General features: G+C 41.0%; 1 protein-coding gene across 1 annotated transcript; it reads left to right on the forward strand.

Moving 5' to 3' along the window:
- Window positions 1–380: 380 nt before the first annotated feature.
- b4galt1l (DP-Gal:betaGlcNAc beta 1,4- galactosyltransferase, polypeptide 1, like) lies at window positions 381–22,760 on the forward strand. Its single transcript, XM_040043162.1, has 6 exons — window positions 381–1,210; window positions 7,967–8,202; window positions 15,332–15,519; window positions 17,628–17,750; window positions 18,263–18,367; window positions 21,186–22,760. The coding sequence occupies exons 1-6, from the start codon at window positions 907–909 to the stop codon at window positions 21,313–21,315; spliced, it is 1,086 nt and encodes a 361-aa protein (XP_039899096.1). The 5' UTR covers window positions 381–906; the 3' UTR covers window positions 21,316–22,760.
- Window positions 22,761–23,409: the final 649 nt, after the last annotated feature.

A 23,409-nucleotide genomic window follows, 5' to 3' on the forward strand; every position in this document is an offset into this window, starting at 1 on the left:
TCATATGTGGACACTCAATATGGTTTCTTGAATTTTTTTTTTTCAATTAACTTTGGCCTTGGGCAGTGAGAGTGAAGGTAAAGGTCAAATGCAAGGCCTAGTATGTCGTTAAAGCTGTGGATGCGAACAAATCGACACTACCTACTCCCTCCCTTGGGGTGGAGTGGGGAGGGGGGTTATATTAAAAAGAGTGTTTGTCAATAAAAGGAAAAAAACTTATCAATGGATACATCCATGTTTTATATAGACAAAGACTTCTTGATTGATTAATTCACTGACTGACTGACAGATCAGTGGGATTAATTTATAACATATAATTTATTAGTAAGTGGTTTTGTGTTTTATTGTGAAAGTCTGAAACCGGAGGTGTTCACAATAGTTTCGTCACACTGACGGGTTAGTGTCCTCTGCTGCACGCGAAAGTTTATCCACTTTCTCCGGAACTTCGCAGCTCACTGTCCGAACTGACGTTTGCTGCTCCCGGCTCCGGTACTGACTGACGTGCGGATGTTTCTCTCGAGCACTTTTCAGAACTTTTCCGCGGGATTTGTTAACGTTTGTTAGCCAACTTTAAAAGAGTCGTTTAACGGAGACACATAGTTTCCGAGCCGCGTAGCTGTGAGTTTATTTTAAACCGGAACCGAGGGGCAAACTAATTAATTTACCATCCACCTGAACGTGACGGAGCTCGTTTTTGTTTTTGACGTCTCGGTTATTCGCTTTATTCCCGCGACATTTCGCTCTTATTTTACCCGGATATCACAGGAAACTTGGAAACTTTCCCGACAACTTGCAGGAAAATGGAGTCTGAAAGCAGATAACATTAAGCGACCAGGGGAAACAGACGTTATTTCCGCTTCATCGGCCGGGTTTTAACGAAACACCTCCGGGACTGTGCGAGCCAGGATGCCCGGAGAGTCCTCCGTCAACTTCGGCGTCCTCCACCGGATATGTAAGCTGGTGGTGCTGCTCTGTTTTCTCCACATCGCCGTCACTGTGGTCTTCTATGTCCGCTCCTTCGATTTCCGCCTCGCCTTCGTTCAGAATCAGCAGTCCAGTAATAACATCCCTAAGATCCAGAATAACAACTCGGTGGTGACCTCCGGACTCGAGCCTGCGAAAGACGGGGATAAAGTCTCCGAAGAGGGGGAAGTCTTGGAGCAGCCGGTGAAGAAGCTGGAGAAATGCCCCGAGACGTCCCCCCTGCTGGGTAAGACTAGCCAGAACCCTGGTTCTGAGGTCCACAGTCTGTTTAAAGGTTTAAAACAGCACAAACCTCGGAGATTGACTAGTTTCGGTCCTCACATTTTAATAGGAAACAGGGCAGTATAATTGTGACAGTCTTGGTTTCTGTGACTTAATAACCTATTCAAACAGACTTTTTAGCTTCAACTACCAAAAACAATAAATATACTTTTCACGACTCACGATCGTTTACTTTTTAACGGTATAAATGCAGATTATTAACAATTAAAACCAAGCATTTGGGGCTTAAATAGTGTACTTGTTCCCTCCCGACACCTCACTGTATTTCTGTAGCAAGATACTGTACTGCTCCTTTAAGTTTCATCACCAAGAACAAATGAGGTCACTTGAGTGTTTGAATTGTTGTTTTAGAAACGGTTTGTGGAGCTGGATTTTTTTAATAACTGCCTGAGGTTGGAAATGCTGCCTTATTGCAGGGGTAAGACATTGTTTAAGATCCATCCATCCATTCTCTTGCGCTTATCCTTTTCAGGTTGACGATGCTGTGACAGCATGAGTCGTTGCAGAAAAAAGCAGCACACTGGACATCGTGTCTTCCTTTCCTGACAAAAACTACAGTTAGGGTAGCTTTATCTACTAAACTTCATACTGGTTGTTATTATTTATGTATGGCACATCCCTCTGCTGTGGAGAAGAGGCGTGAGAACAGTTACTCAAAGAGACGCCTTCACGTGCTCATCTTGTCCAACAAACAGTCCAGACCTCTGTGATATTAAATAAATGAAAACGGCAGTTGAAGAGTTTAATTCAGAAATGTGGCTGCCTTAAAGCCACATTCCTGTACTCTTTTTGCCTGTTGCACAATCGAGTTACAAATCACTTTCTGTTCCCACTTTATGGCATTAGAGAGCACCTACTTTCAGTGATGCTGGCAGAAATGAAACTTACAGGTTTTAAAAGTATGATCTAAATATGAAGCTCAAGCTTCAGGGTCTGCTCCAGTATCAGGATAGTAACAGACAAGGCTTTGCAATTTAGCTGAGATCTTTAGACTTGATCAGGTGTTTTTCATAGGTTTTACGGCTTTTTATATTGATAAAAGACCCCTCCCTGCAATAGTAATAGATACACAAAGAAAAAAAGGTCACCTTCTGGTATAGAAATTACTTTTTCTTTTTTTCCCCCCCGTTTTACAGCGAGTTCAAGGAAGTCTTCTGTGAATGAACAAAAACTTCATATGTTATATTTACAGGACAGTCTGGACAATGAACCGTCAGCAGTTATATTTTCTGTAATTTTACACATTTTGTTATATACTTTCACTGATCCATGATGCAAAATAACTTTGAGATCCCTGGACTAGATTAACCAAATATATTTTGTGGTACATGATATGTTTTGAAGTGTACCTGGAAATAGCTTAAATGACATCTCGGTCCAAAAATACCTCCTGCCTCCTTCTGTCGTGAGGTCAAAGATAGCTCTGAAGTACGACTGATAAGAACTTGTGCTCTGACTTCATGCTAACAGTTTGTTACCATGAAAAAGTCATTACAAAAAAAGATCCAGTGTAACTCCATTCTTCCTCCTTATTAAGGCTTCTCATGTCTGCATCACTATGAATTATGGGAACAGCATTATCTCCTCTCCTTCCATAAAGGAGAATTCAAATGACTAATCTTGTCAAATTGCATATGTGTATGAATTTCATGGACACATGCTAAATCTAGCAGTGGGAAAGCTTTAATGTTTGGTTTTTTTTTTGTGGTTTTTTTAGTAAACCAATTAGACATAGAAAATATTAAAATTTTAATCACTCCTCACAGTCTTAAACCTCAAAAATGTGATTAATTTGCTTTAATAATAAGAGTGCATGCACCTTTGCATTCATGTGCTCCTCGGAGGGCCGGAATCTCCCAAGCTGAGAAATCATTCCTATGATAGTATTGTGCTGATTTTGGCCGAAGAGGATTACTGCCAGTTAATACCTCTTCCAACTCATCTTTGTCTGTGAACAGTTACAAATTACAAACTAAATCCCAAAAATCCCAAAACAACGAAAAGTTTCAACTTTATTATTGCCAACTTTATTACCATTTTCCCATTACGGTATTTATTTTTTAGCCAGCTGGAAACAACTTTTTTCGATATCACATGACCGCGCAGTAAGATTGAAATAACCAAAATGAGAGTAATTGTTGTGTGTGTCGTTACTTTTTAAATAGATGAGGTGGAAGAACACGAGGAGCTGCCTCCATGTTAGGTTTCATGAATCTGTGGGGTTGCAGATGGCTCTAGTTTAATCACCAGAGTGGGCTTGATTTATGGGGGAGTTTTGTGTGTTCTTGAGTTCATCTGATTGGAGTCCAAACAGCGTTCAGGAGATACGACGTACAGCTGCAGCCAGGTGTTCGGTTACTTTTAAACTTCGTAGTTTTGGCTCACATTAAATCTGTGTCATCCAGCTGTGATCTAAAGATCTCTAATAAAGTGTTTCCTCTCTCCTCGTGTCTCCTCCTGGTGTGGGGATGCAGTCAGAGGTGCTGGGATGTTATCCAGATGTGAGATAATGCAAGCCAATCAGAGCCTCTGTACATGCTCCTCCTCTGAGTTTCTGCTGGAGCTCGGGTTTCTGCTAAAGCTGCTCGTCCTCCATGCTTTGTTTGTGAGAAACAGCCGACAGAAGCAGCAGCAGTTTGCAGGCTTACGAGTCTCTGAGGAGGTAGAGTAGAGGAAACCAGATGCTGTCTGTTCACATCTGACCTGAGGTTTCCAGTCCTGAGGCTTCCTTTATAAACACACACATGCAAACACACACACACCTCATGTCAAGGTTGGAATTTATAAGATAAAAAACGCTTACAGAGCCCCTTTAGCGGAAACATTCAGACCAGCTGGCTCTCGAGTGCATCTCTCCTCCCACAGACACACTCCATCTCCTCCGTGTTGGACTGCAGCTTGGAGTCCTCGTCTTGTTCTGCAACCTCTGTGACTTTGGCATAGCAGCACCCATGAACCAGTTCGCCAGCCTACTGCAGGTTTTAGCTAGAGTGCTGCAACTAAAAGGAGAGAATCCACATTCATGAGGTGCTTTGCATTTTTGGTTGAATGAGTTGTGTCCATTATGAGGTGGACTGTGGTTTTAAAACAAGTCTGTTCCAAATCACAGGTGCAGACAGTGTTATAAAATATTTTGTAGTGCAGGTACACTTTTAGTACGAGTTCTGTGTTCTCTTTCATAAACGTTCTCTCTGCGTGTTTGTCTGGACTTTCAGTTTGATCAGTTTGTGTAACTTTGATCAGGATGTTTGTTATTAGTCTGATGATCTCACCGTTTCCTCAGCTGTGACCTCTCGGACCCCCTCAGACCTCTCAGATCAGCTCTGTCAGCCCACAGACATTCAGCTTCATCGCACTCTTTGGTTTCTGAGTGCGAACTAGTCTGAACCCATCTTGACTTTTAACTACACAGAGAACTTGTGGAAGTGTGGATTTTTAAAATTGTGACCTCATACAGAGAGTTTTAGTTTGCTGTTGGAAAAAAAAAAATGTATGACTCAAAATCAGGGGTGCCAAACATTAGGCCTGGGGCCCAGAACCAGCCAGGCAAAGACTTAAATCCGGCCAGACTGGACAGCTTTAGAAAATGTGACAGAAAACATACATTTTTAACTGTATTTTCATAAGCTTTATAGCTTTAACTTTACTGATAAAGACCCAATATATGGATGTTCATGCTACACAAAAAAGATTGTTTTTTACAATCTACTATAGACATTTATATATTTATTTATTCATTTATTTTTTGCAGTGTGCAATTAATATTCATTGCACACTGTCCATTTTCTTTCTGTTTGAGCCGGATTAAGTTTGCTCTCCTTGGTTATTAATGAGCAGTGAAAATGATCAATGGTTTGACTCTGTGAACTCTGTCAGACATTGTGTCATATAAAGAGGTTTCACTCTACAACACTTATTTGTTTCTGTAAGACCAAAAGCTCCTATTATCCTAACTAATATTTACTCAAGTATTGGGCAGATTACGTGGAGCCACAAGATGGCTCCACGTAATCTACGGCCTGACAGCCAGAGGTCAGTAATGGGTATGTAGGATCAGTCGATTGGTCAGCTGTGGGGTTATTTAGGTCAAGTGACTTGTGTTTGCTCCAATCTCATAGATGGCAAACTGTGTGAAGTGAACCCTCACTATCAAATAGGTTTGAATTTTCACAGTAAAGACCATTGAAATCCGCTTGTTAAGTGGATACGATTTGCCATTAGCTCTTTCTGGGTCCAAGCGCTCCTTCGGGTTCCAGAATCAAACAAGCACTTAAAAACAGTCCAAATTCTTCTAGCTCCAGTAAAATGATCTGTGCAAGTCTGCTTTTTAAGGACTGCCCTTAAATCTCCTCAAAGACCAGCTTGAATGATCCAGGAGTAAAGTGACATTATCAAGCAGTTTGTATCCATTGGCAGGAAACTTCTCAGCTTTTAATTCAACTGAAGACCTACGGGCAGTCCTTTAAAAGCACAAACTGTGATCAGCTAGGAGTGTTGGTAAGTCCAGCATGCTACGGAGGATTGAAAACGTTATGAAGGAGACTCGCAACTGTAAATACGGACTCTACACTGTAAAAGTGAGTTATTTAGCAATAAAGTCTTTGAAACTTATGACATGCTTATGATTGTTGTTCACTGTATCATAGGGAGAAAATTGAGCCATTGCCCAAACTTTTGTATATGACTGTAAATACTCAGCTCAAGATTAACTCCTCCTTTATAAAAAACAAACAAAACTTCATTAGGATATCTCAAAACTCCTGAAATATGATTGCACGCTGCTCTATTTAACAAATCAAATCTCACACAGGCCTACATCTTTTAATAGCTGACCTTAAATCTTTATCCAGAGGGATGACCAACTGAAAGCAGCTTGAAGTGGCTTAAAGATGAACATATTAACATGTGAAACTGTGCTGAAACCATGAGTGGAAGGCTAAACAGTGAAGGATGTGGTAAAATGGTTCCAGCTGTGCTCCCGCTTCCTCTGTTAGGGAGTCCTGTTTGGTTTCTGTTGACACGTCATCACACGGTGAGAAATAGTACTCTGGACTTGCAGAGGAGCAGAACATTTTATCTGACATGAGTAGGACTCTGTTCTAGCTGTAGTTTTCTTGGCACTGGTCTAGCATGATGTCACTGTTACAGAGATGTCCGTAACGCGCGGGCAGACATGTTTCCGTGTTCAGGAAAATGACGTGAATATACAGGCTGTATAAAAGTTGTTGACCTGAGATCAGCGTCTAACTGCTCTCTGGATGAAGAGCGCACATCTTTGTGTGTTAATGAGCTGTTTGGACTTTTGGACTCTTTCTGCAGCAGCATATTTCTCTGATTACACACTGAGAACTGCAGAAGGTTGGAAAATGTTCTGCAGGACGAAAACCGTTTTCTGTCCTGCTGTTTGTGCTCACATCATTTCAGTCAGAATAAACCAGAACAGACTGGAAGAACACGCTGCAGGCGTACACAAACACGTTTAACCTGTCCTGACGATTATGTGACCAGACTCTTCACAGCAGTTTTCCTCAGATACATTTTACTTCGTCTCTCAGGGGCCGCTCTTTTCATTAATTCAGATATAATGCTTATAACACATCAGAGTTTAATGGGAGGCGGTGCTGGTTATCTTGGTGATATGTTTGGCATGAAAGGACTCTGCATCGTTTGATGGGAATGAAATTTATCACTCACAGAGGGATGAACCCTGAAAATCAAGGTGTGACTGGCTAGTCCAGTTTGCCCAAATTTCATTGTAGCAACTCAAAAGCGGTTCTCAGTAGTTTGTATGCCTCCCCCCCCACCTGCTTGTATGCATGCCTGACAGTGTTGGGCCATGCTCCTGATGAGATGAGATGGTGTCCTGGGTATCACTGAGCTCCTGGATAGTCTGAGTTGCAACTTGGCATAAGCCAAACATACGTTTTGAGCGCAATCTATCGGATTTAGGTAAGGCAAGTGTGGGGGCCAGTCAGTAGTATCAATTCCTTCATCCTTCAGGAACTGCCTTCATACTCTCGCCACATGAGGCCAGGCATTGTTGTGCACCAGCGGGAACCCAGGGCCCACTGCACCAGTGTATCGCCTGACAACAGGTCCCAGGATTTCATCCTGATATCTAATGGCAGTCAGGGTGCTGTTGCTGACCCCGTGGAGGTCTGTGCGTCACTCCATAGATATGCCTCTCAGACTATCACTGACCCACCATACTAATACATACGTGCTAAACAATGTTACAGGGAACATATTGTTCTCCACGGCTTCTCCATATGCTTTCACGGCTGTCACATGTGTTCACGGTGAAGCTGCTCTCATCTGTGACGAGCAGGACGCCAGTGGTGAACCTGCCAGTTCTGGTATTCTATGGCTAATGCCATATGGGCTAAGGGCCTTCTATGGCCCTGTCCAGCACTCCCAGGGTACCTGCCTGTCTCCCAGAATATTTGGAATAATTTTTATTCATTAGCTTATCCTACTGTATTTTTCCATGTGGATGTTAGTGAATGAGGCCTAGTTGTTGTATATTTATATATTATTTCACTTTTTGTTTTTCTACACTCTATTTTGTTTTTTTTTTAAATAATACTTTGGCTCAGTTTTTTGCCTGTGGGTGAAGCTCTCTGCTGTGGCCACCTGAAAAGGTTTTGCTGATCCTTTACTCTGTAGTCAGACTCTCTGATGTTGGTGTTTGTGTCCTCAGTGGGTCCCCTGCGAGTGGAGTTTAACATTCCTGTAAACCTGGAGCTGATAAAAAAGGAGAACCCCAACGTGCAGCCGGGCGGACGCTTCAAACCCAAAGACTGCGAGGCGCTGCAGAAAGTGGCCATCATCATCCCGTTCCGCAACAGAGAGGAGCACCTTAAGTACTGGCTGTACTACCTGCACCCAATCCTGCAAAGGCAGCAGCTTGACTACGGGATCTATGTCATCAACCAGGTACACTTACAATGTGTGTTCATACATGAGAACAAAGAGACAATTAAAATCCTGTGTGTATAAGTTCCACTGTTTACTTGACAGGGTGGACTGTTTGCCTCTTTGCGTAAAAATGAAATGAGAGAGAGCATGTTTATCCAGAGTTTGGTTTCACAAATAGTAAAATAATACATCAGGTCTCCTGCCTGTGTGACGCCGGTGTTGGCATGAATGGCTCTTTATCCTCACAACGCCAGATACATTCCTGGAATTCAATTCAATTCAATTCAATTCAATTTTATTTATATAGCGCCAAATCACAACAAAAGTCGCCTCAAGGCGCTTCATAGATACAGAGAAAAACCCAACAATCATATGACCCCCTATGAGCAAGCACTTTGGCGACAGTGGGAAGGAAAAACTCCCTTTTAACAGGAAGAAACCTCCGGCAGAACCAGGCTCAGGGAGGGGCGGGGCCATCTGCTGCGACCGGTTGGGGTGAGAGAAGGAAGACAGGATAAAAGACATGCTGTGGAAGAGAGACAGAGGTTAATAACAGATATGATTCAATGCAGAGAGGTCTATTAATACATAGTGAGTGAGAAAGGTGACTGGAAAGGAAAAACTCAATGCATCATGGGAATCCCCCAGCAGCCTACATCTATTGCAGCATAACTAAGGGAGGATTCAGGGTCACCTGGTCCAGCACTAACTATATGCTTTAGCAAAAAGGAAAGTTTTAAGCCTAATCTTAAAAGTAGAGATAGTGTCTGTCTCCCGAATCCAAACTGGAAGCTGGTTCCACAGAAGAGGGGCCTGAAAATTCAAGCTTCAGCTTGTTGCTTACATGAAATAATCAGTTTGGAGACATTAAATACACTGTTGTGTCTGGGTGCTTCCTCCTCACTATCACTCCCCCTTACTGTGCGATGGCAGGAGTTTGTTTTGCAGTGTGCAGCTGTCAGTGATAAAAAGAAGTTTATCAAATGTGACTGATGGGGGTGTGTGCAGGGGGTTGATCTCGTTACTTCTGACCAGAAATACCAGTCAGTTAAGCTATTCGTGTAGCTAACTATTGGTTTACAACAGGAATAAACCATTTATAATAAGTCCTCTGTACAAAATCAAACTTTTTATTAATGCAGTAACTGCCTTTAAAATTACTGTTGAGTATTAGATTAACAAGAAAAAGAAGTAATGAAAGCAAGCCATGGGGTTTAAAAATAAGATGATAATCTTTATTTATTTATTTATTTATTTATTTATTTATTTTTGCCTCTTTTTGAACTGGACCCCATCTTATAACTAAAAAGGAGCAGTGGCTATCAGATGTAAAGCCCTTAAAGTTCCTCTTAGGGTGGAGAACAGTGGTTAAAAAAAGGCTTCAATCCTGGAACAATTAATGAAATACCTTTGAACTTCTCTGTCTACTCTTCAATCACATCATGATTGTTTAACATAAAAATCCACAGGTATCTCACAGTAAGAACTCTAAACTTCTTTCTTACACGAAGCTTCTTCAATCAGCAGAATTTACTGTGAATTCTTGGAAACTGGGAGTGTGATCACTAGTGCTATTGATGTTTGCAGGCTGCAGTGTCACATACTTTTGAGGATTCTGGAAACTGTGTGAGTGAAAGACTGGTGGCTTTTGCTTAAGTACACAGAGAGGGTGTGTTCACTGTGTTTTGTGTTGTGCAGAAGGCTTATCAGCACAACGCAAACTGGAGCAACACTAACAGCATTAGTGGCTTTGGAGCTGAAATTCGAGTCGGATCAGTCACCCATCTCAAACAATTTTAGGTTTAGATTGGACTCTGGTTACTAGGAAGATTCATTGTATTGCCGTTACTCCCACCACTTATAGATTACCAGAGGAGTTATTTAACATCTCTCTTAGCAGGACTGAAGTAAATACGCTTAAATCTACTTTAAGCCCAACAAAACCCACTCAGGCAAATTATTATCAAAATAAACTATTGTTGTACAGTTTGATAAGCTGACAGATTCTGCTACTCCAAGATGTAGGTGATGATGGTGTGTTTAACTAAACAAACGAATGTGTCTGTGTGACATCAAGCGTTGTGTTTGGATAGTCATGTCTTTTCTCAGCTTCTTAGATCCTGTTCCTGATAAATCCTACAAAGGGAAACAAAACTGAATTGAAATAAAAATTCAAAATTAATAACTCTCATCTGTGTTGATTAATTTTTGATTATTTGAATAAAAGGACAGTTTTTAGTTTTCGGGCTCAGAAGTCACCAGTGTTTCTGGATCTTTGCATAGTTGAAATGTTAAAATGTGTTTACACAGCATCTGGAGAGCTTGTGATATGCAGTAGAGGCCATTAATTAAAAACTTGTTAGAAATTTGTTATTGCTCCCAAATGTTGTGCCTCTGGGCGCTGCTTTCTGCTGTCTGTGTGGGAATGAGAACTTTGCGTATAGTTACAGTCTGCGTGCTTGGTCTGAGGATCTTTACTGAGACACTGACAGTAATGTTAGCAGTCTGGCTTGGTTTGATAAAAGCCAGCCACCAGGCCTCTGAGGACGGATAAGCAAGCTCGGGTGTTATTTACATGTAAATGAGCTGGTGCCCCACCTGCAGACAGAATCAGGGTCAGTTTACACCTACCCAGGTGAACCCAGGTGACCTAACGAATGAATATTCTCTAAATACGTGGGAGTTCATTTGCAGAAAACTTAAATAACAGAGATGAGTAAACTAGCACCTGCTTTTCCAGTCAACAAAGACCTCAGTGTTTTGCCTTTCTATACCACGTAACTCTATTCAAATATCTTCTAATGTACCTGCAGTCACTCTGCATGTATTCAAACCTAATCCAAATGTTTCCCAGCCTCCATTCAAATATCTGCTGATTAACCTTCTCTATAGGTATATGCTAACGTAAACATACACAAAACTTAATTTAAGATAAATGCTAATATAACATCGGTCTGCACGTAGGCCAGCAGGAGGCTGTCGCTGATGAAAATTTCACACAATTGGATGGAAAATGCCAAACAATAGTTTTGTATTATAATCATTTTAAATTGAAGGGTTTGAATCATAAATATTTAACACTCAGTGAATATATGTGGTGATAGTGACTGTTTACAAACATCATCTGGCACACGCAGCTGGTGTGTGTGTGTGTGTGTGTGTGTGTGTGTGTGTGTGTGTGTGTGTTGTTGTAACTGCATGGACCCCAGTGACTGAAGACTGAGCGTCATAGTCAATCACCTGACTGATTTCTGAACTTTCTTCTTCTGCTTTGTTTCTCTGTGTGACTCACAGTTGTTGTTTTTCTCTCTCTTGTGTGTGTGTCCTTCCTCCTCCTCTTCCTCCTCACTGTGCTTATCTTGCTGCCCCTCCTCACCCCTCCAAACTCCCCTCCCTTTGCATGTCAGGCCTTTCTGACCAATGGTTGTGGCCCTGGAGACGCTGAGGCTCAACCCCCGTTTGGTGTTGACTGAGGGGGTCGCACTGGTAATACAGGCTTCCTTCTTCTCTTGTTTTCTATCTGCTCAAACTTGTTTCTACTGTATTTGTTTCCTGTGAAGCTTTACTAACCTCTTTGTGGATCTTTTCATTCTGGCAACAGGAATTTTATCAGTTCCCTTCGGGCGCACTTCTTATTTTTTTTTGCATGATTACACTTGTTAAAGCACGCTACAGAGCTGCTGTGATGCAGATATCTGCAGCAGCTGCAGATCTCAACTTGCCTTCATGCCTCATGAAGTCACCTGAAGGATCTCTAGCTTTGTGTGCTTGTCAGCTGAAACACAACTCCTTTGTTGGGTTGATTTTGCCCTAAAAATAAATATGTTTAGTTTAGTCTTTTAAAAAGAACGCTTGTTTGGTTAGAGCATTAAAAACTACTTGGTTAAGATTAGTCACTAACAAGAACTCAGTTATGTTTAGGCCCTCCATACACCTTGGTCAGGTTTAGACTTTAGAAACTACCCATTAATTGGGTGGTTTCTACATCTACATAAACATAAATCTTCAGATTTATGTTTATGTAGATGTACATCAACCTTCATCTTTAGGCTTCCTTCACACCTGCTCAGTGCTCACGTTTGTTGCATAATCACCTGAGGTCTGTTTACTGCTCCCATAGAAACCTGAGTTATTATTAGCACAGCAGCAGCAGGCATGAAGTTCTGAAGTTTCTCTCATCCATCCCACGTGGCTGCTCACAGCTCCTTTATTCATCATGAAGGACAACTGGACCGGGATCAGTGTGAAGGAGTGTTGGATTCACTGCTGGTCTGTTTGTGAACAATGGTCATGAGCACCATTCACAAACAGTTGGAGAATGGCTGCCGTAACAGCATTGTAAGATGGTGAAAGATGTACCCTTAGGTCCTGTCCTTGATTTAGAGATGGTGAGGTCTTCCTCACAGCCCATTGTTCATTCAGTGAGCTTGTTTCAGTTATTATGCAAATATACGGTTTATAATGTTGGGGAAACCCGCAGTCACCTGAGACACTCATGTTACACTTCAATGAGATACTTTTTACCCCCCCAAAAAAGGCAGAGGTACAGGGAGTGCAGAATTATTAGGCAAATGAGTATTTTGTCCACATCATCCTCTTCATGCATGTTGTCTTACTCCAAGCTGTATAGGCTCGAAAGCCTACTACCAATTAAGCATATTAGGTGATGTGCATCTCTGTAATGAGAAGGGGTGTGGTCTAATGACATCAACACCCTATATCAGGTGTGCATAATTATTAGGCAACGTCCTTTCCTTTGGCAAAATGGGTCAAAAGAAGGACTTGACAGGCTCAGAAAAGTCAAAAATAGTGAGATATCTTGCAGAGGGATGCAGCAGTCTCAAAATTGCAAAGCTTCTGAAGCGTGATCATCGAACAATCAAGCGTTTCATTCAAAATAGTCAACAGGGTCGCAAGAAGCGTGTGGAAAAACCAAGGCGCAAAATAACTGCCCATGAACTGAGAAAAGTCAAGCGTGCAGCTGCCAAGATGCCACTTGCCACCAGTTTGGCCATATTTCAGAGCTGCAACATCACTGGAGTGCCCAAAAGCACAAGGTGTGCAATACTCAGAGACATGGCCAAGGTAAGAAAGGCTGAAAGACGACCACCACTGAACAAGACACACAAGCTGAAACGTCAAGACTGGGCCAAGAAATATCTCAAGACTGGTTTTTCTAAGGTTTTATGGACTGATGAAATGAGAGTGAGTCTTGATGGGCCAGATGGATGGGCCCGTGGCTGGATTGGTAAAGGGCAGAGAGCTCCAGTCCGACTCAGACGCCAGCAAGGTGGAGGTGGAGTACTGGTTTGGGCTGGTATCATCAAAGATGAGCTTGTGGGGCCTTTTCGGGTTGAGGATGGAGTCAAGCTCAACTCCCAGTCCTACTGCCAGTTTCTGGAAGACACCTTCTTCAAGCAGTGGTACAGGAAGAAGTCTGCATCCTTCAAGAAAAACATGATTTTCATGCAGGACAATGCTCCATCACACACGTCCAAGTACTCCACAGCGTGGCTGGCAAGAAAGGGTATAAAAGAAGACAAACTAATGACATGGCCTCCTTGTTCACCTGATCTGAACCCCATTGAGAACCTGTGGTCCATCATCAAATGTGAGATTTACAAGGAGGGAAAACAGTACACCTCTCTGAACAGTGTCTGGGAGGCTGTGGTTGCTGCTGCACGCAATGTTGATGGTGAACAGATCAAAACACTGACAGAATCCATGGATGGCAGGCTTTTGAGTGTCCTTGCAAAGAAAGGTGGCTATATTGGTCGCTGATTTGTTTTTGTTTTGTTTTTGCATGTCAGAAATGTATATTTGTGAATGTGGAGATGTTATATTGGTGTCACTGGTAAAAATAAATAATTGAAATGGGTATATATTTGTTTTTTGTTAAGTTGCCTAATAATTATGCACAGTAATAGTCACCTGCACACACAGATATCCCCCTAAAATAGCTAAAACTAAAAACAAACTGAAAACTACTTCCAAAAACATTCAGCTTTGATATTAATGAGTTTTTTGGGTTCATTGAGAACATGGTTGTTGTTCAATAATAACATTATTCCTCAAAAATACAACTTGCCTAATAATTCTGCACTCCCTGTATTGTTGTCATCCCGCCAGGTGGCCATGTAGTGTAGACATCCAGGTCAAAGGTCAACTTTCCTTAAACTCACCTAGTGTGCGATAGAAATCCTATCTATTAGGATGTTTTGAAGGGCATTGTGCCTTTGATTGAAGAGTGTAGACACACAGGATTTTATTTGATCAATGTGACTTGAAGCTGTCAGACCAACTTTATTTACTTTATGGGGTAGTGCAGATGTGTGACTTAAATGCTTTTTATTTATCACCTCGAGGCAGTATGAAGATTTGGGTGGCTGGTAACAAGCCACCGAGGAATCCAGAAGACTCAGTCTAATAGCTTGAATGATCCATCATGCTGGGATTAACAATATTTTTTTCTAGTTTTTGTCCATCTGTTTATAGTTTCAGTGCACTGTAATAACCTCTGTTTGGAGCAGCTTCGTGCTGTCTTATTGTCCTTAAACGGCTCTTCTGACTTCACTCTCTCTTTGAAGGAAGTCATTTGTTTTCATATGAAGCAGAAAGTACACTAAATGCAAGAAAAATGCTGCAAACTTGCATAAAGTGATTAAGAGTGTAGCAGGAGACTCAAAGTCTGTCACCACTAAATGGGTGATGCAGATTAGGCTGCATTGAAAGTAGCCCCTGTAATCTTATGAGACTATAGTCGTACGTCAGCGCAGACATAAACATTTTTAAACCCAGTAAAATTTCATTAAACTGTTTGTTGTCTCAAAATCCTGCAATGTTTTAAGGTCATACTGAGCTTTATCTTGTATTACCTCGAGGGAGGCTTTTACTCATATCAGTTTCTGCATATTTGTACAGTTCAAGTTGTTTAACATTCTTCAAACCGGTCGATCAGGGAGCTGCTGTACAAAGAGACAAAAAAAACATCATTGTTTGCCTGGTGATGGATTCATTACATTTGATCTACTATATTATATACTCTACGATACAGGTCAAGTTTGAAAGTGTTTTTTGTGACTAACTTCACACTCTGTTCTTTAACCAATGCCGCACTTTTAACCCCGTGATTATCTGTGTGTGTCAGGATGGCGACGAGACCTTCAACAGAGCAAAGCTGCTGAACATTGGCTACGCGGAGGCCTTGAAGGAGTACGATTACAACTGCTTCGTCTTCAGCGATGTCGACCTCATCCCCATGGACGACCGCAACACCTACAAGTGCTTCAGCCAGCCTCGGCACCTGTCTGTGTCCATGGACAAGTTCGGCTTCAGGTGAGACGCCACAGGAAATAAAGGGATGAGAAACTTAAACGACAGTTACGCCACGGAAAACTGAATGGAGGTGCAAGACAAGCAGATTTATTGTGACCGTCTCCAATGAACTTGGGATCTCGTTGATTTGAAGTGATTACTTCAAAGTCGGGGACCAGGTCTGCAATAACTTGCAGTCTACTGTTGTCTTCAAAGCAACTTTAGTGCATCGAGATGGGATGGAGTTAGTCTGCTATTAGTGATAAAAACTGTGATTGGAAATCATTTGCTGTCTACATTCACAGAAATTCATATGAACTTCTTACAGTCAAAGTCCAGTCAGAACCTCGTAGATTTAGAACAGAAGTTCAGAAATTCCTCCATAAATTTTGACGTAGTTGCTGCAGGACGGTGTTTTAATTGCAAATAACCAGAATACAACCAGCTGATTTGAGTTGAGTCCCGATAAGTGGAGACCGACTCAGATTGATTGCAACATGTTGATGATCTGTCTGCATTAAATTACATTTAAATAGAGGTTATTTGGAAACCTTTACCAATCTGTCTGAGTATGATTGCAGTTGGTCAGAGTCAGACCAGGAATGTTTGGAGATGGGTTTTTCTATCACCAGGTGACTTTTGCCATCAGTTTCTGATTGAAGGTGATTGCCATGGGGTTGTTTGTGCAACACTATCACTCTCACTTACCCAAATACTTGCAGTGAGTCACTAAATGTAAAAAGAAAATTCATGCAAACACCAGACAACCAACAATTTTTATTTTTTTTCTCCGTTGTAAAGAAGCTGCTGTCGAATTTTTACTCATTTTACATGTGTACTTACAGACATACAGTAATGGTTAATCAATTTCTTGTAACCTGACCCTGTTATTGAGGATCTCTTTGTCATGCTTTGAGCTGATGGTGTCAAACTCTGTTCTGTTGAGGTCAGCTGAGAGATGCACAGTATGTGCCGTATACCTGTCAGATATATGTTTTGTAGCCAATGTTTTGGGAGGAGACTTTTAAAGGAGTCTATCTCAGTCTTATCTCAGCTATGTAACCCAAGGTCGAACACAAGGTCAGGCAGAATTATCTCATGATTAGTTCATAACAATACCCTGGAACTGTAAAAATGACCCCTGCTTGCATGCATTTAGGAGTTTTTGAGAAAAACATCCTCTTCCTTTTTCTTGCTGGATCCTCCAGCCTGTCTGACTACATTACAACACAGGAGAGGCTGTGCAGCTGCTGATTGTAATGCTGTGTTTGAGGCTGGGATAATTATATAACACAAAAGTGATTGAACTCATTAGTCACAGTTTTGGAGTAAAAGAGACTTGCTGCTGAAGATAAATTTAAAAAAAGCCTCCTTGAAGCATTCATAGCTGAGAAATGAGGGTCTTTTTTTTTTTTTTCTTTCTAAAAATCCTTGTCTTTGGTCTCGCTGTGAGGTGTGAAACAAAAGTGCCACTTTTGGCATCGAATCATCCTGCAGAGCTGACGTGTCAGTACTCGGGTCTGGATATGCTCAGCACTGAATCTGTATTGTGGGCCGGGTTAATCGTGCAGACAGTGTGTAGTTCAAGTGAAGAGAACAGACAGACTTTGAAACCACTGAGAAAGAGGTGGGTACTGAAAGAAAACCTCCCTTCCTGTTTCCTGTCGCTGCTGTCCCTGAGCAGCAGCGTTTCCTGTCAGGAAGCCCAAAGAAGCTGATGTGTGTCATTTCACCTCCTGCTGTTGTTCTGTGAAAAACAGGCTGAGCATGGAAGGAAAAAATGTCCACTGTCACTCAGATCATGATACGAAGTGTTTACACAAAACTGCTTTGTACAAATACAGGATGGTAACTGGTTATGAGAACAAGTGAAAGCTGCTTCCTCTATGCTCTGCAGGCTGCAGCTGAGTGAGGCCTTATCATGTCCAGCTTTATGTTTTTCTTCTTGACTTTATTAGAGTCACTTTGCACGATTCACAGTTTAGAATAATAATAATTTACCTTATATTAGGCCTTGGTGCAGTCCCTCAGTTCATGCTTTGTCTGAAATGAGCCATTTTAGCTCCTCTCCTTTAATATCCAAGATCGATCATGTCAGTCAGCTTTAATGACCTGTTTGTCCTCTGCAGGTTACCGTACAATCAGTATTTTGGAGGCGTCTCCTCGTTGAGTAAAGAGCAATACTTGAAGATCAACGGCTTTCCCAACAACTATTGGGGCTGGGGAGGAGAGGACGATGACATCTACAACAGGTACATTTTCTGCTTTACATGCTGCAGTGGACTCGCTCGTGTCATTACAAACACATCACATACCGTCTTTATACACATGTCACATGATCCACAGTCTACAGGTCAACCGCAGCTCCAGTGTCAGTTTTTATGTGTCTGAAGCTTTTATTTGATTTGAATTGACAGCAAATATGTGTTGTTATCCACTCATCAGCTAATGAATCATCATAAAAATGAATAAAAATGTGCATGAAAATTACCCACGTTTGAAAAGAACATTTTTATATGGGGCAAAAAGGAAATATGTAACATTTACAAACACTTGGAAAATAGTTTATAAAATTATGAAAAAAAAAAAAAAATGCATGCCTGGACAATAATGACTTTTTTTTTTTTTTTTAATTACCAAAAGATAATTCAATGCTACAAATTAATTATTACCATCTTTATTATATTTAAAAAATATAAATCAAACAAAAATCAAAGAAAGACATTTTAAATATATTCTTTTAAAAAAACTGTTGTGTTTTCAGGGTGGCGTCTAAAGGAATGTCCATCTCCAGAGCCACCGGTGAAATCGGGAAGTGCCGCATGATCCGACACAACAGAGACAAGATGAATGATCCAAACCCACAGAGGTGCAGACCCAAATCATCTTCACACAACTCTGCTTGTTATACCAGACACACACAACACACACTGTCGTTTATTCTGCATGATGACAGGGAGTCACGCTGGAGTACACCCACTCCTGAACGGTTTTCACTTCATATAAAACTTGTCACATGAGATTTAATTTCATTAATTTCATTTCCAATGTTATTCCTCACTGTTGCATACTTTGGAAATATAACATTGACTTTCACTGCTATGCCGATGATCCGCTGCAGTGTATTTCTTCCAAACCCAGTTTCTCCCTTCCACCCATCTCTCTTTGATTGCTTTAAGAAGATTAACCATAGTTCTCTGATTTTTCTCAAACTCAGTGGTAATAAAATAGAAGCTCCACCTGTCAGCACAGATTCCACTTTAACTAAATCCTACAGGTTTTCCATTAATATTGATGACAACTCCATCCTTCTCTCCACTCAGGTTAAGAGTCTGGGTGTCATCCTTGACAGTACTTTATTAATCTTCCACTTAAGCAACATCAGTCATCTCTGTCCCATCATCAACCTCCATGCTGCTGCCACGATTAGTCGACTATTAAAATCGTCGATGACTGATTTAATAGTCGGCGCATCGTTTGAAGCTTTGTAAGATCCCAAAAGACGCAGGAATAAGTAGTAGGATTTATGAGTGTAATAACGGACTGAAACAGAAGATGGCAGCACTGCATGTACCAGGATGCCAGCTGCCGTTAAACCCCGAAGAAGAAGAAGCAGCGTCCGGTATCGTAGCTGTGTCCAAATTCAGGAACCGCATCCTCCTGTGACCGCATTTGTAGGCCGATTACGTTACAGCGACACGACGAAGACTGTCCAAATTCGAAGACTCCCGACAAATGCGGCCGACAAATGCGCCTTTCATTTCCCCAGATTTGATGGATGGGTCGGGTGTGTACTTCGTGGCCCAACCTATCCCAGAATTCATAGCGCGGCCCTGCTCAGTTTCCAAAAATGGGGCAGCTAGTTAGTTTTAATGTTACTCTTATTATTCTTTCTGGGCCACAAAATAAACATTTAACATTTTCAGGCGAGAATGTAGCTGTGTAAACTTCAAATATCTGCTCAGTTTATCAAGACACCGCATATTTTCAAAAGCGTTCCGACGTTTTCGGAGACGTTTGTTACCCACTAGCTCAATAACTAGCCGGGGTTCAAGGCTCACTAGAGTTCGTGAAAACACCGAACTCTCGGTAAATCGTTTTCAGACCCACCGCTGTCTTTCGCTACTCAGGTTAAACATGATATATAAGTCACTTACATAACTTAAAATGATATTGTTTGGCTTTTTTAGTATTTTATTTGTTCCTGATTAAATTGGTTTGGCTGAGATTAAAGTTATAGTTTTTACACAGCTAAATAAACTCAAGCAGACAGCTGATTATCAGAAGTGTGAGATGCTCGAGAATATTCTCCGGTGTCCTGTTATATTTTAGATAGCAAGGAGCAGACGGCTGCGTTTATTCAACTCCACCAAGACAATCTGCTAATTTCATTAAAATTTAATAAACTATAATCTTCTCTTTATTTTTAGTTAGCACATACCTTAAACACTTAAAGCTGTAAGCTAATGATAGTTATATAAGAGCAGATCCATGCTGGTGCAGTAAGCTGTACGTTTTACGTCCAATGGATGCATGATCTGATTAGTCGACTCGTGGCAAAAATAATCGGTGACTAGTCGACTATCAAAATAATCGTTTGTGGCAGCCCTACCCTCAATGCTGCTGTCATCCTTGTCCATGGCTTTGTCACTTTTTGGATGGATTATTGTAATTCTCTTCTCTTTGGTCTCCCTAACAAATCCCTTGATGAACTCCAGAATTCTGCAGCCTTGATTGTAACTTGCCCACACCCTCAGAGAGCACATCACCTCTGTGTTTCAGCCACCTCACTGGCTGCCTGTAGTGTCTAGAATCACTTTTAAAATATTGCTTTTCACTTTCAAATCTCTCCATAACCTGGCTCCTCCCTGCTTGTGTGATTTACCCCACGTTGCTAGTCCCTTCCGCTCCCTTATGTCTTCTTCTGATACTCACCTTATTGTTCCCCGCACCCATCTCACCACTTTTGGGAACAGAGCTTTAAGCTGCTCTGTTCCCCAGCTCGGGAATTCACTTCCACCTGATATTAGAAACACAGGCTCTTTTCCCTTATTCAATTCAAAACTAAAAATGCATCTTCAAACTGGCTCACTCTCTTTAAACATCGACTCCAATTATTGTCTAATGCTGTTTTTTAAAATCCTTTTTACTCTTTGTCTTCTATGCTTTGAACACTGACCTTGGGTTTTAGTAAGGCGCCCACGAAAAGTGTTATTATTGTTATCAGTACTGTTAGGTCTACACTTATAGACCTCGCTGACTCAGAGACTTATTCCCGTGAACAAAGCAAGACGAACAGAGATCGATCGGTTTTAACTTGCGCATGGGGAGCCCAGTTGGAATCTTAGAGCTGTGAGTTCTGCACCCAACCTCAGAGGCCTCCAACTCTGGCCCCCTCCTGCAGAACATATGTCGTGTGTGTCCGCAACAGTGAACGTGTGATGTGTGTGTGTGAGCATGTGATGTGATCAGTGAAACGTGAATGTATGTCTGTGTAGAAAACAGAGGTGAGCATTCATGCTAAAGATCTAATCATCTTGCACACTGACAACCATAATGATCCACAATTCTCTAACAAGTACCATTACTGATCAATATTTATACTGCTAATTAAAATGATGGCTAAATGTGGTTTTAAGAGTGAGGCTGTTGGTTCTGAAGGGTCTGGATGCTGTTTTTGGTTCCAGGTTTAACCGGATTGCTCACACTCGAGAGACCATGAACAAAGACGGCATAAACTCTCTGAATTACCAGGTGGTGAGCATCCAGAAGCTTGACCTTTTCACTATGATCACCGTGGATGTGGGAAAGCCATGAAGGATCTGTGGCACCGGGACCAGGCTGAAATTCACACCGTGCCTCTGACACTTGAAGCTTTAAGTTCTGGTTCTGCTCCAGAACTACTGGACTGTTTCCGTGATTTTTTTTTTTTTTTTTTTTGGGTTTTTGCACAAACAGACTCATGGTTTGTGGAGTTTTTTCGGGGCCTTAAGGACTCATTTCTGATTGGTCAGCTGGAACCAATCAGCTCCCACCATCTGTGCGTCAGACGCTGCTGCAGGATATTTCCTAAACAAGACTTTTGTTTTGAAAATCAGACAATCGGAGCGGCCCTCAGGGTCATGTGGTCTGGGCTTTACTGCTGGAGGATTAGGGGTTATTGAGTGTGTCTGTTTTACCTTTTTTAAAAATCAGGTTTTCAATCAGTGATCAGTGTTTCTTTTCTTTTTACAGCCAAAGTTTAATCCAAAATGAAACAAGAGTCTGTTCCTCAATAGATTCTATTACTAATTAATCAGCACTGATTGATTATCTGCTTGTTTTGATTCCAACAAAACAGAAAAAAAGAAAAATGATAGATTATCGGTGATGGTTGGTTTCTCTGTTGACTGATTAGCTGTACTTCATTTTGATTGATTGATTGTATCTCTAAGTGTCCTTATTGGTACCAAAGACTTTACTGATCCTGTGGATGAGGTCAACTGACTGCTGGACAAGTTCGTTTGATTATTGATGACACATATTGATTCAGTGTGTGTTATCTGTCCTGCATGTTCATTTTTGTCTGCAGACCAGTCTCCTCCTCACTCTGTGAACAAATCACCTGTAAATGTGCCTTAGTGGTGGGACTGGTGGAGAAGCCAGTGTATGAATGTGTGGGTTTTTTTGTTTTGTTTTTTTTCCCTTTAATATGCCATGTGTATGTTCTTCTTTGTGTCTTGTTTCATTCGGTGTTTGTGGTGTTGTCTCTGTGGGTCATGCTGTGCTGTAGATAATCATTTCCAGGGTGGAGGTCAGCCTGACCCACAGAGACGAAACGTGAATGGGAACACAGCAGGCTAGAAAAAAAGAAAAGGTAATGATCCTTTTAAAAGCACTAAATTCAGATTCATAAAACCAGTTAAATTAATAAATACCTGAAATCAGATTTCTGTCCTGCTGCAGTGATTTTGGCTATAATATGTTTCTGTATGTGGACATTAAAGATGATGTGTTGGGCTTTTCATTGTTTCCTCTATTTGGATTCCTTTCCTGTAATGCAAAGAGCATTTCACAATTTTAAAAAAAATTAAGTAAATAAAGAATTATTTGGTTTCCCTGCACCAGTAATATGCTTTGATGCTTCTTAGAAGATTATAAAAGCTTTTGCTACCGAAAAACATTTTTTTTTTTTTTTTAGTCAAATGTTATTCACAGAAGCCCCGCCCAACTGCTCTGTCTGACTCAGAAAGTTTATTTAACGTTTGAATCTGTTTTGCCTGGAAAAAGAAAGACATTATAGTCCTGTCTTCCTGTCTTCACCCCCCAACTTGTTGCTGCAGATGGCTACCCCTGCCAGTGCCTGGTTCTGCAGGAGGTTGTCTGACATTGGGGTTTTCGTAAGCTGTAAGCCATAATCATCAACATTATAAAAAAAATAAAGCTTGAAATATCTTTCTTCATATGTAATGAGTCTATATCATATATTAGTTTGACTTTTTAAGTTAAATTACTGAAATAAATTAACTCTTGCAAATCTTCAAATTTTTCAAGTTTCAGGAAATTCTATCCAAATTCAATAAAAGCTGTGCCTCCGAAGCATAACAGAAAAGGAACTTTGCTTTGATTAAAAAACATTTTACGCCAGTAAACGAGGGAAAGTGATACAGTCCTAAAAGCAAATATTTAAAATCACAGCTTAAAACTGACCACTGCATGTACAGAATCATTAGAAACAAAGTCACAGGGCAACTTAACAAATTTCTTCCTCGAGATCAGAACACAACAGAGAAATACTAAATTACTGTGGAAAAGTATTAATCAGAGAACACCTGAAAAATATATCCATACAACTTCAAGTAAACTGGACCATACAAAATGAGTCTCGTTTTTGTAAACAGTTTTAACGACTATTTTATTAATGTTTGTTAT

The sequence above is a fragment of the Simochromis diagramma genome, unplaced genomic scaffold (assembly GCF_900408965.1).
Source record: "Simochromis diagramma unplaced genomic scaffold, fSimDia1.1 OVJJ01000433.1, whole genome shotgun sequence".
In the NCBI taxonomy this organism is placed as follows: domain Eukaryota; kingdom Metazoa; phylum Chordata; class Actinopteri; order Cichliformes; family Cichlidae; genus Simochromis; species Simochromis diagramma.

Coding starts and splice junctions, on each gene's coding strand:
- b4galt1l (XM_040043162.1), top strand. CDS start 907: ATGCCCGGAGAGTCCTCCGTCAACTTCGGCGTCCTCCACCGGATATGT. Junction 1,211..7,966: donor CGAGACGTCCCCCCTGCTGG/GTAAGACTAGCC, acceptor TTGTGTCCTCAG/TGGGTCCCCTGCGAGTGGAG. Junction 8,203..15,331: donor GGATCTATGTCATCAACCAG/GTACACTTACAA, acceptor TGTGTGTGTCAG/GATGGCGACGAGACCTTCAA.